A 13,902-nucleotide genomic window follows, 5' to 3' on the forward strand; every position below is an offset into this window, starting at 1 on the left:
TGTTACTTCCACTTTCCTGAATTCGGCTCGTCAACCCACGCGCCCTATGTGCGCTGCAAAGCTTTCGGGAAATTTCATGTACTATGCCTGACGCTCTTTAAAGGCCCTGAGCAGATAAGCATTAAGCCTCATTTTGAAGGTTTGAAGCACGTCGAGCTAGTTTTATTTACGGCTGTCACCGACAGTCGGGAGGAACGCCCTTCAGCCACTGCGTGCCCGTACCGGTGCTACAGTCGCTATAAATGCATTGAAAGCGCTGTTATTAACACTACAGTTTTGCAGCTTCTATGATAGGAGTTGTGGTAGTGTACTAGAAGAATCGCTGTACCTACGGAAGAATCGCACGCATACAACGGTTGCGCGCTGTTGTGTACTGACACGAGCCTTAAGGGCCTAGTGCCGCACTCTGATGTAGAAAGGTCCCCCCTTTTCAAATCCCGTCTATTTCTGCCGCCGCGCGACACACTAAAGGACGCGGAAAAGCAGCCAGGTCGCTGCCATCAAACAAACTCCCGCCACTACGAGGGGGACAGCGTTAAATTTAGCGCTGGCGGATAGAGCTTGCTCTTGAACTTGTACCGTCGAGTTTAAGCTCTACAGCATGCTTAAGCGTTAAAAAAAAGCTGTCGTTAAAGTAAATAAAGGTTGCTGAACATATATTCTGCGAGAAAAAAAAATGCAGAGCTTTCTTCGCTTGTGTTGCGAATGAATGTAGTAGCACAGTCAAGCTAACATGTTTGTTTGTTTTTTTCCCCTTTTTCAGGCAGCTTGCTAATGTCTTATCGAAATCAGAGACGGGAGCACACATTACACGCAGGTTCCTGAATTTCTTTTTTCTGAAACTGTCGGTAAAACTTGGAGTTTGCTTTTACGAATACTCAAATGAACATTGATAGTGTACCACCGTTTTGTATTTACGGGGCGCTATAATGTGAAGCTTCTCTAAACTGTTTTTATTACATTTACGCAATCACCTCTCTACTTCGCCTGTATGTGACGCGATGTCAAGAAAAAGGCCAAAACTACCTATCTGGTATGACGTGTGCGCACTGAATATGCATGACTAGGCCGAACAAAATAAAAATATTTCCGCTTGCAGCCCTTTTTCGCCATTAGCCCTCCGCTATTGGTCAAAAGTTTTCGGGCTGCGCCCACCTCGCCTTAATGCGCGCGACGTCCCAAAACCACGAAAACTCACCGCGTGAAAGTGTCGTGTAGTCATTCAGGATGCATTGATATGCCGACCAAAACTTAACTTTTTTTCGAAATTGCCGGAGACTGCCCCGTTCCGAAAGGAATAGAACATCGCTGGCCGCCGTTCGATCTGGCACTACTCGAAGCTGCCGGGGAGAACGGATTTATTTGCTCATAATTAAAAATTAGTACGACGCACTTGAACGTTGTCGAGCTCTTTCGTCACGTATGCAACATCGCTCTGTCAACTTTTCTTCGCTGAGGATCCGCCTTAGTGTCGTTTTTACCCTGCCCTTGCATGCCGCTGCTATTTTCGACCAGCCACCGCAAGCTAAGCAAGGGGAAGCGGGACAATCCCAGACGCCGGCACCACACTCCTCATCCGGTTATATATTTTAACTGGACTACATCAGCCTCACCGAAATCCTCTCCACTTCTACGTGCTCCTCGCCTCTTCTCAGCCGATTACATAAGACAAACCTGTCAAAATAGGCAACGATATTCGCTTTGGAATCAAACTAAAGTGGCGTCCTATACACGAGGAGACCACTTGATTGGGCGGTTCAAACAACGCCGCGGGTCACCGCCGTATGCTTACGTCGGCGGTTACGTAAATTTGACGTCAAGAGATTAAAATAAATACAGACTGTGATATTTTACGTTACAGGGCCCCTGTGCAGGTTCGCACGATAACTGCTTGTGACGAATGCGTACAGACTCGCCGTGCTTGCACATTTGTTGGTTGCACTCGTCGACGTCTTAGCTGACACACATGTGGCACAATGTAATAGGAGGCTACGTCAAATGCACCCTTGAAGTCGTGACAAATTTTGTTTCGGTAATATAACGCATTCTACGTGAAAAAGCAAAAAGAAAGAAAAACCAGCTCATGGGGTTTGTGGCGTAAGTGCACTACTGCGGGAAAAGATCGGGAAGCAGCATCGCGGTGCTACTCCTACGTAGGCTAACTATATGGACCCGCCACGGTAGCCCATTGGCTACGGCGTTGCGCTGCTGAACTCGAGGTCGCAGGTTCGATCCCGAACGCAGCGACTTCATTTCAATAGGGGCGAAATGCAAAAACGCTCGTGGGTACTTAGATGTAGGTGCACGTACAGAAACCGTAGGTGTAAAAAATTATTCCGGAGTCCCCCACTACGGCATGCCTGATTTCAAACCGTGGTTTTGGCACGTAAAACCTGCTCTTTCCTTTTCTTTAATTAAAGATTTCGTTTTTTATACAAGGCTACGGCTGTAAAAGCAAATGCTTCTAGATTACTTTGAAAGTTGCCACTGACATATTTTGCGCGATTCCTTTCCGTTTCCTTTTGAGGCAACCGGGCAAAGTCATTAGAGGGCGTCGCCACATGAAAAAGAACGGCGAGGGGTCACGCTTCCGAGATTGCTATCTCGGAAGCTGAACCACATATGACCCGTCTCCATTGTTTACCGTGTGGCGAGAGGCGCGATTGAATTCGTACATTGGGTGCAGCAGGCTAGGGAGAGAGTGAGAGAGATAATACGCTTTATTTGCGCCAGAGATGGGGTTCTGCAGAGCGCCTGTGGATTGGTCCTCAGTCCAGGACTAATGAGCCATGTTTTTGGCGGCACTCCAAGGCAGCGTTTGAAAACCCCTCACATAACATAATAACGTACGTTAGCGAGAAATGACAATTTCGCGAATTTGTTGATCAGTAATAGCTTTGGCGGCTCATGGCTCACAAGAATTTGTTGGAGACGCGCGCGATATGCACAGTCGAACCCTCTACCTGCATGATTAAATGTGAACAAGAATGGGCTTTAAAACTTTTTCTCCATCTAACTTACTTGTCTTTGTTTTCTCTTTTTTTGTATACACCAACATTGTACATCGCTTAAAAAGCACTCTGACAGACATATATAAAGAAACGGGAAAAAAGCAGAAGCGCATAAAGCAAGCTTTTAATCATTCCAGAAACAGCTTCAAGGAACTACACACAGGAAGCTCTGTTTCTCATACAGCTTTGCGCCGCTTCAGCGACTGGTTAAGGCAGAGTAAAAGGAACTGTTCACGACATTCTCGAGAAACACTTATATTTGGTAAAACAAAGGCAAAAAAATCTGAGGACACCTAAGCACTTATGAATTGTGAATGCGAAAGCATTAATGTCTAACGGAGCGCCGTTGAGCGGTCCTTCGAGTCGTACACGTACCGCTATATATGTACCATAGCAGTACGTGCTGCCCGAGTCAGCAAGCAGCAGCAGCCTGCGGTGCCAACGCCGCATGCCACCGACGCCCTGCGCGACGAGAGACCGAGGAAGCAGCAGCGGCCACCAAAGCCGGCAGGTGCGCGCAGCAGCTAAGTCAGTGGGGGGTGAGAGAGAGAGTAGGGGACCGCGCGCCGGCTTGCGAGAGCGAAGGTGCCCTCTCCTCAAGCATGCCCTCTCCCCTCACGCAACACCTGGCGCGCTAGCAACGCAGGCGTACCCTATCGCCTGCTTTCCTCCATCGAGGCACGCTCGTGACGTGGCGTCGGAGCCAATAGGATTTAGGCGTCGTTTCGCTGACAGAGGCTACAGACGCCGGCTTTTTCGCTCAATGGGCCATTCGATGCTTTCGCATAAGAAAAATGTATTGACTCAAGTTATCTCATAAGGAAGGTGTGTTTGAAGAGAGGGAGAGTGAGAAAAGTGATGAAGAAAATGCAGAGACGTTAAGCAGGCTGAGTCGGTTGGCGACCACGAACTGGGGAAGGGGGAACGGGCACTGAAAGATGAGAAGAAGAAAGGGGCCCTCGAGATTCCTATGTGAGACAAGGCAAACTGCGATATAAAACTTTTTTGCATTGCACAACGCCACATTCTTGACGAGCGAAGGAAGGAGATTCGGAAAAACGGCTCGACAGAAGACAACATGATTTCGATCATGTCCCCATCATTATAAGCAGCCACATAGAGGAATGGTCCATCCATACTCAGTCCATACACAGAGTTACGAAAACACGGCGGCTCTGAGAGTTATCAAACACGTTCACCATTGCATTCAACAAGGTAGAACCTTTGGCCCGTTGGTGTGGCATAGCTGAGATTCTGGTGGGACAGCGCTTATAAGAAGCACGCATGCTCTTTTCTGTGTACTTCGTCTAAACGCTGGTCCTCCAGAATCTCCAACTAAGTTACCATTACAATCACGGCACATACTGAGTTGTTAGCGTTTCATTTTTATTGCCTAGGCGCTTCTGAAGACGGAGAATGCGACCTTTAAGTTTCAGCTTAATAACATGCAACAGCATACGCAACAGCGTGCCCACTCTTCCCCGAGAAGTGAACGGAAGGATGTCGATACGTACCTCTTCCTTATCGGATCGCTCTCCAGTCTCGACTCGAAATCGACGAACGATGTGTTCCGAGTCGCCATCGCACGATGCCAACTGTAAAGCAGAAAGCGCGAACATTGAGAGTTGTGTCTGTGCGCACATGCAGCTTTTATGCGCACGGGGCAGTTCTGCCAACCTCCGATGCAATATTCCTGCAACTAAAAAAAAAAAAAAGTTTCCTAGATTGTCCTAGAAAATCGCAGGACGCTGTTCAGTTTCTCAATATGTTTTCTGTTAGCATATACTTTTCTTTGTTATGCAAATATACTGCAAATAATATAGCTAAAGTTTATGTCTAAGCTTGTTTTAAAATATTTAAATAATTTAGGTCGCAGCACTCAAACTGAAATAATGTTGGAGTGAAAGCAGGCACGCTAACAACACAGCCTCTTGCTTGAAGATATTTTCACAGAACATGTCAGAGCGTTTGTACTTTGCTCTACACGCAGAACAAGCTTGGACAGCAAGAAAGTGCGTAGATTGACACGGAACCTTATTAGAGTTGTAAGGGAAATGGACGCTGCAGACCTATCTTACAGAATGTGAATGTCAAAACAGTGCGCCACTTAATGACGTCCATGTGAAAGATGTGGAATAAATTGTTGTTGCGTGCCGCGCCTACTGACGTAACACCACCACGATTATGCGCTTACACGTCATTTGCAGTGGAGCACGCAGTATACGCGGCCATCTTTTTTTTCTGCACGTAACCACTCCTCCGGGCCACGCCCGCGTGGTTGAGCTCGCATCCGCTTGTACGTGCTGCTTGGTGTGGTGTTGCCGCACGCATTTGTTTAGCCGGTTAGAGATAAATATTTCATTCAAAGTGCACATATATAAATAAAAGTTATTTCTCTCTCTCTCTCAAAGTGCACAGAAATCGACAGCAAAGCTAGAACAACGAGCGGCAATAGCGCAGTAGCAGTGCTTCGTTAACGAGCCCAGTAAACCCACACCTTGTCGCTTATACTTGGCGAGTTGCGGTCACTGCGCTACGGTACGATCATATCATACTTGGCATGCTAATGCGAACGGAATTTGCGGTTACTGAAATCAGAACACGCCATCACGTTAGTATTTCCGCGTATCGGCCATCAAGGCGTCGCAACAGTGGTTTCTAAGATGTCCGAGCTTTCTTTTTTTACCCCATGCCATAGCGCAAAAGATTCCCAAGCTTTTGTCAAATGTTCCTTTTCCCCTGAAGGAAGCCTAAAATCCTTAAAATTTGGAGGGCGCTTATGCTTCGCCTTTAAGAGCGGAACACGATAGCATTTAAAGAACCCTGACTACTTCACGCGATTACTCCACACTGCAGCTTATGTAGCCGTAACGTTTACCGGGAAACGCTCGAGGCGAACGCTATGCACGAAGGCCTCTTGCGTAGGCCAATCCCGCCCTTGGTGCACAGCCAGGCCAAAATAAAAATTTACTTCATTTTTAGGTTTCTGTTATTGTTTCGTACTTTTAATATTTGAGTATGAGAAGATTTCACATAAAAGGCATGCGCTGTCGGTGTTTTATTTCATGACATTTGTTTGCGGGCTGTCATTCTCAAAATTCCGAGGAATACCTTTGTCAAGGATGTAAGACAAGGTATGAGCAACTTGAGAGATAGAAAGGTGTGGCAATATAACCCGCATATAGCGCACGTCGTATAGCAAGGCGTGGCATATCGATATACCTAAATATATATCCGGCATTTTTCACTCACAGGACGCGAACACCGGATACGACGCCGACACCCGATTTTCAGCGACACGGGGCCCTAGACGCTCACGCGTTAGACGTACATAAATTTCCCTGAGTTGCCACCACTGGCACAGAATGAGTTCGAACTCTCAGTCTTTTGCGACATCCTTCCTACTGCCGACAATGTTACTGTTTAATCGGCGACAGGAAGGACCGTTCCTCATGTCACCAGTCTTGCAATAATTCACTCAATATTGCAGATAGCCTTACGATGGCATGACGATTAAATGCAAATTAAATGCAGGTCACTTTCTGGCACCATCGGATACTTGCCATTAGCCAGCTTGACCAAATTAATTTAGAATACCAAGCGTTGTAGGTTTTGATGCTTAGTTGTTAATCGGTATGCTAAGCTTGGCTTAAAAATAGATTCACCCTTTCCAAAATTACAGATAATTACTGAACACTAAATTCAACCAAGTAAAGAACATGCGGGAAGAATCGAAAAGGTTATGCATAGGTGGTCTTACGCTAACCAGGGATAACATTATTTTTACCTTTTTAGCAAGAGCTATCCTAGTAGAAGTAAAAATTTTCGGCAGCTCCGTTCCTGTGAAACAACGAAAGAATGTTTGCTCACGTATGTCGAACTTAGTTTAGGGGCGGGGGCAGAGAGTCCATGAGGATGCATATTCGCATGCGCTGAGTGCGCCATTATGTTTAAGAGCATCTCAAGGAAAAATCAAGAAATTATTTAGAACAAAAAGAACTCATACATTTCTTTCTAGACTATACGAAGATGCGCTTATTTAAAGAAGTAAAAAGACAAAGATGAAGACACGCTGAGGATTTTCTTGCTTTGTTCTTGATGTCGTTGATCAATCGCAAGCAGTGTCTCGTAATGAGTTTTTCCGCGCAACACTTTCAACTATAGGAAAACTAAGCATGTAGGTGCACAATCACACTCGACGGAACGAGCATGTGAACACCCATTCTTTCGCAGCGCGAGTAGCTAAGAACGCAGAACACAGGCAAAGAATAGAATTTACGCCACTGACTGATGAAAGCGGGACAAAGGCGGACAAAATAAGTCTTCAAAGGATCCCCTTCTCACTTCCAACCTCGCGGCTGCGCTACGGAAAGTTGGAAAAGTGATAGCGAAGAGCAAAGTGGAGAGGGAAGTAAAAAACGGCTGCGACGAACAACTGCTGTTTCGATCGTTGTCAAACGAGAATGAACCACACATAGTCAAGTCTCTGTGTTCTTGAGATAAAGCCGATGACGGTCGACAAGGGAAGAAAAGAAAAAGACACGTCGACAGGACAGGTAGAGGGATGCCTTCCAATTCTCCAGCGTGTTCAAACCGTCTGGCACGGCGAAGAAGCTATTCATTTGCCCGTCCCACGTTAGCAAGACGGAGGCGTTCTAGGCTCTCTTCTAAGGAAGGTGAAAGCGCGCACGCACCACTAGGATATCGAGTCGTGATTTCTCCCGGGATGGCTGACAACTAAGCGCAAGCGAAGTGAGGTCCCTCAGACGAGGTGGCCAGAGTCGATAGAGGCGAATTCACGGGCGCGCATGCCCGCATTCCTGCCTAAATCGAAGCGACAAAAGCGAAGGAAGGACGCCTGGAGAGTATGGAGCGACGATATGATGGCGACAAACCAAGCCGGGGGGGCGGGCGCTTCACTGAGCAGCAGGCGCCGATAAGCGGCGACAACGGAAGAAAGCGCTGCGCGAGGGAAAAGAAAGCCGCGAGGCGAGGAGGGAGGGCTTGCGGTTTTGGGCCGCGCGCGGGTCAGAAAGGAAGAGAAAAAAAAATTCATTTCGAGCTGACACGAGCGGCCATTTTTCCTCGGCGGGTTTCCGCCATGCAGCGTCGGAACGCGTCGATGACCGCGCCCGTTGGGCGATGAATTCTTTCCATATTGCGAGATGCTAACACCTGCCACTAGATAGGCCGGCCGGCGAACAGGCCTCCGCACCGGCGCCTCGAGAGCGTTGCGATGCCTGAAGAGGGGGATATTTCGGGCAGCACCTCAGGTCGGGAAGCTGCGGTTACAAGGGTGGCGTGCGCGGTGCGGTAAGCCTTGGGCGTTGACAACTCAGCTTCCTTTGCCGAGCAGCAGCCTCACGATGGCGTAATTTTTGCCCACCTCTTACCCCTATTTTCATTTGCGGGATCCCGCAAGTAGTGCCTTTATCACAAGTCACGATAATAACAATTCTAAAGGCTTTCTGCAGAAGCTATGAAACAGGGGAATAGGTGCTATATACTTGCCTGTAAAGCAAACCAAGCTACGATGCTTAGTTTAGATGCGACCGCGATTACAGTGCACTGACAATATTGGGGGCCATGGACATCAAGGAGCGCGTATGTCCTGCTTGCCTACTTCCGCACTCAAGGTTTCACCCTTCCCTTCGTCCGTATAGGTATATCGACTTAAGGCTTCCTCTACGTTGTCATCTAGAAATATACTTTCCACTTAATCTAATGACGAAAGTCATTGAGTCATTGTTTTGACAATATGTCTTGTAATCGGATTCGTGGGTGTAAAACACGCTACAATTGATAAGGCGCTGCCGCCGATTAGGTGATATGATATGGAGAGACCTGTTGTTTGTTGCGCAAGTTATGTCACTGGCATGGTCGGGCATTACCAAGATGCTGGCGTTCGTACACGCAGCATTTGAATGTTACTTCATTTTTTATTTCCCACGTTCGTCGCAGGAAGATCTGCGTTACTTTTACATAAGACTCAAACAACCTTGTGAAGTCTCTGGCATACAGCTGCCGAAGCCAAAAGGAATATGCGGTCTATTTTTTTCACTGAGAGTAGGTCTGCGGCGCGAAATTCTTCCTCACTCTCGAGCATACTCGTGTTGGGCATAGACAATCATAGCCAAGGCTTCCACGCCTGTCGCTATACCGGCATGAGCGGCCAGTTGTGTGCTTTGAATATCATATCTTTGACTAACTGCTTTTTCAGTCAACCATCCGACAGTAGAGGCAGAACGCTGTTTATTGAAAACCAGAGTGCTTTGCCAGTATACATGCTACGCTGCAGATAATGGTACGACGGGAAAGAAAGGCGCTGGAAGAAGGTGAGCACACGCATAGAAAAGCAACAAAGTGAAAAAGGTGCCGGCCTTGTGATTTTATTGGCGGAGTAAGAACCCTAGTTGATGAAGGCAGGTAATCTTGCACCTTAACAACTACTGCAAAAAAATATTAACATTCTTGATAAGAGGAAGTGTGTGGATTACATATAATAAAGGTGGGCAAGCCTATTGAGTGGATGTATAAAAAACTAGAAGTACAGGAACTCGCGCCGTCTCGATGGGCAAGGTGAGGGACCCAGCATCCGCTTCGCTATTGAATGAACACGGAATAGCTCGACCTAAGTCAGACAGCGTAAATGTGCTTCCATCACTCTTCGTGCTTCTTTGTACTTAGCCGCGAGAATGTTCTCCCGAGTCTTGCTGGCCTGAGCTTCTCTTCATAAACTTAGGGCGTGGGCGGAAGAGCAAGCGAAAAGGGGAATGAGAGACCGAGCATACGTCGGGAGTGTGACATGACGCACGTTCGACCAGTGCGGCATGGTGCAGACGTCCTAACTCTCGCACATGCCATTGTTTATGCACTTTGTAGGGAACCCAACGTAGAAAACTCAGGGCCTGTATTTGCACTAGAATTGTTCGTAAGTAAACAAAAATTCTAGGGAATCCTGACGCTGGACGTGTCATTAGCGAGGGCGGATTACCAACGGCAGCGAGCACTTACGAAAGAAGAGCTTCGTGAATACTGGCCTAGGGGCGGAATTAACAAAAAGCTCGTACGCTAGAAATATTCGGAAGAAAAATATTCAGCCAATCCTGATTTCTGCACATATTGTTAGCGAAGGCGGTCAGCCAATGGGAAAGAGCACTTACTAACGAAACGCTTTGTGAATTCGGACCCAGACCATTTGCGCCAGTAAACCAGGAAAATCTGGAGTTGAATTCGCAAAGCTGTTCTTTCGTAAGTGATCTTTGCCATTGACTGGCTGCATTCTGTAATATTATGCACAACATCAGGATTGGCTGGAATTGGTTTTTACTAAAAATTATAGCGCAAGAACTTGTTGTGAATACGGGTCCTGGACCGGTACCCACGAAAATCTCTCACGCTAAGATTATTCGCAAGAGCATATCTTTACTTATCGTAATGCTGTACATAGTATTAAAGAAGGTAGCCGGCCAATGGCAAAGACCAATTGCGAACGAAAAGCTTTGTGTATTCGGGCCCTGGCCATCCTCCTCTTCGGTGTGGATGGTCTATCTGTCAAAACAAGTTTGCACAGATTGTAACGCGAAATTCAAAATAAAACGTTAGCAGTGAGAGGAATTCTGTATCTAGACAACAAGCTAACAGTAAGAAGCCGTCTCGTGCGGACATGTGGAGAAGAAAGTCGTCGTAAAGCAGCTCCGAAGACTTCCGCTGCTCCGTTGCAGAAACCACGGTCTCAGAAGCGCCACCCGCGGTTAGTTTGTTGCCGAAACAGGCGCTCCGAACTTATCTTATTTGAAAGATTTACGCAATCCCATCGTTCACTGTCGCCCAACACAATTCAACGGCTGCCAAAGGGTTCCGATGTACACTTATTATTCGACCGTAAGGTGCAAAACCATGGTTATACCCACCGAACCAAACGATAAATACGGAATTCATCAGGTTAACCAATGCAGAAGGAAGCTTTAAAAAAAAAATGGCAACTAATCGCAGCCCACGGAAGGCGGGGTGATCTTGCGGCGACCTAAAGATTTTTCGTGGCATCGATGTTTCTCAACTTATTTTCAAAGGATCTCTCTCCAGATTTGGGCCTTTATAGGAACGGACAAAGAGCGCGTCTGCAACACGCTTCATTTCGTGCACGCGAACTTATGAGAAATTCCTTCTTTGACAAGCCCGACTTTTCAGCTACAGGCTCCGTCTGGCAAAAGGAGAGAGAGAATAAGCTATCCGCGGTATTCACGTTCGCGCTGCGGCGGAATAAATAAGCCCTAGCCACGCTGGTGGGCTTGGCTTGTTCTGCCGTAGTTTCAAAGGAAACGACTGAAAGAAAGAAAATGAAGTGAACGTAAGAAGAAGAGCAAGGCGACATTCGGCTTATGGCGCGTGTTTGTCTTGGAAATTTCCGTCTTGCGCGGCGCTTGTTGTCATGTTTGCCGTGCCTGCGTTGCCTGCTTTTGGCCAGGAAAAGCAAGCGGCGAGCATATGAGGGACCTTGTTTGCCTGCTTCCTATATATGATGTTCGAGGCAACCGTTTATACTGTTTTCAAAATCCTTTGGGCCCCTCAAAACTTTGCACTCGGCTAATAACCCTCTTTCGAGCTTTTATACTAGGCCGGTTGCGCACAGCCGGAACGAATCGGGCGCTCGCGACTGATGAATAAACATCAGGCCCAAAATACTAAGACACTGAGATACGCTAAGATGCCGCCTCTTGGGCGAATCCTTGCGCCGTACAGCAGTATTCACGTAATTGATCCCATCCCTATGTACACGCAACCGCTATTGCAGTCAATAAGGGTTTTTAAGTTGTGGTCAAGCACCACCAAAAAGGATTTCGTCAGATCCAGTATAACATAAAAAAAAACATTAATTTCCCGCTGCCTAAACGAATACATAATAATTCCAAGAGTTCCAGAGAACTGAAATTGGCGCAATGAATATAATTAATAAAAATAAGAACCTTAATTATACGCGTGAAAGTCGTTTGAACCAATTTGAACAAGCCGCATGATTCGGACGTGTTACCTTCTATGGCGACTACGATGCGCAATGTGCAATTATTTGCATGAATGTGAGAAATATGCAGGAACATTGCGTTACGTTGCGTTCTTTCTTTTTAATTGCAGAAATAAGTGGCCGCTTCTACAGTGCCGCCATGTTCCTTCGTGGAATCGCTGATTGAGCTGTAGCAGACAAAATTTTTGGTTTCACTTTGCTTTTGGGCGTTCTGTTTTACTCGTACGCAAAGTTGGCCGTGCGCTGTACGCATAGTAATCGTGAGTTTAATATCGCCAAGTTCAGCGGGTCCTCTGCTCGAAAATTCATTTCGCGAATGCTTCGCCCCTAAGTAATCAGTCATTAATTGCCGTTTCTGCATATTAAATAACTGACGCGTTCCTGACAAGAATGTCTGCTGCGTCAGCCTTCGCGAGCGGAAATTCTGCAGCCGATCCTGGTGAGTGACAATGTGACGCGTCGCAGGAGGTCAAGGCGAGGGCCTCATAGCGACGCCACGTAGCCCTTTTGCGCCATTTGAAATGAGCAGTAATAGGACACGAGCTCCATTTGTTCGGGGTGAATCGCTGGGGCGACCCGGGCGCGTCCGCAACTGCCGTTGCAGCCGAATAGCGTGCGGGCGAGCATAAAAGAGGACCGACTCGGGCCATAATGACTGCCGCCGCAACAGACGCGAGACGTGGCCGGAAAGAGCGTGGTGCGGACGTTTTGCGGTCCATTGTTCAGCCAGAACAATTGATCGTCCACGGTCGAAGCCCTTCTGGCATCGTTGCCAGGGCTTTTCGGCCGCCTGCTGAAAGTTCACCTCACAACTCTGTTGACCCAGCGACGAGTAGGGAGAGCTTCAAGACGCCAACAAGGGGGCGCCCAGAGGCAATCTGGGTCGCGTTTCCTTAAGCAGAGGTCAAGCCGACAAGCGTGTTCGTTTGCTCTGCCCTTACTTTGGTTATTGTACTGAATTTCTTCCCCCTCTCTTTCACAACTATTCTCCGTCCGCGCGGTCATTGTTTGGCGTGTAAAGCAGCGGGGCAAGCCATGTCAAGGGCCCGTGCCAAGAGCACTCAGCCGCTGCAGGCACGATTAACGGCGCCGCCGTGGGCGGTGCTCCGGACACGTTCTCTGCACGTTCACTAGACAAATTGATCGCAGTGCAACAGGCGCAAAACATGCACGTGCAGCTAAGGAACATATCTGCGCGTTATTTGTCGTCTGCGGTGTGCCTCAAGGCATTATCCTCGGACTACTGCTTTTTAATATCTACCTTAATGACTCCGTAAGCATCTATACAGTCGCCCGATTTATATTATACGTCGACAACACAAGTTTATTTATTTCCAGTGAGACCTATAATGACGTATTAGCTCAAGCGAATAATTTGCTGCAAAAACTAGACAAATGGTCTGCTGCAAGCTTGCCTTCCGTCAATGTATCGAAGCCTAAAGCTATCGTTTTTACTCCTAAAGATATACCTGTTATGGTCTCTGCAAAACTTTTATATCAGTCAAGCGCTACCTGCACACATCAAAGATGTGTGCAGGTAGGTGCACACCACCCGCAACAGCCTTTAAAGATGCCAAGTGCTCCCTGGGTCGGTCGTTTATACATCGACCCGTATGGGCAAAGTAAGCTTCGCCGCAGCGGAGGTACCTGCACACATCGAAGATTGCGGTCGCACTGTGCTATTTCGAAATGTAACCATTTTAAACAAATCTAATGACAGACTGGAGAGAGAAATTACTGAGGCTGGCCAGATATACGCACAATCTGCCACGTGTGTCAGTCTCCCGTCAGTTGCCTTGACGGATAACGAAATTAGGTATCCCCTTGGAGGGTAGCATATCTTACAAATTTTTGTATGTGATTATGCAT

At 47.3% G+C, this 13,902-nt stretch overlaps 1 protein-coding gene across 4 annotated transcripts in view; it reads right to left on the reverse strand.

The window, feature by feature from the left end:
* The window catches only part of LOC142586075 (GTPase-activating Rap/Ran-GAP domain-like protein 3), a 567,772-nt gene that overhangs the window by 121,257 nt on the left and 432,613 nt on the right, over nt 1-13,902 (reverse strand). For all 4 annotated transcript variants that reach the window (XM_075697347.1, XM_075697339.1, XM_075697344.1 and 1 more), the window contains exon 3: nt 4,526-4,606. In XM_075697347.1, the coding sequence (XP_075553462.1) occupies nt 4,526-4,606 (81 nt within the window). The remainder of the gene's footprint in view (nt 1-4,525; nt 4,607-13,902) is intronic.

The sequence above is a fragment of the Dermacentor variabilis genome, chromosome 1 (genome assembly GCF_050947875.1).
Source record: "Dermacentor variabilis isolate Ectoservices chromosome 1, ASM5094787v1, whole genome shotgun sequence".
Taxonomy (NCBI): Eukaryota; Metazoa; Arthropoda; class Arachnida; order Ixodida; family Ixodidae; genus Dermacentor; species Dermacentor variabilis.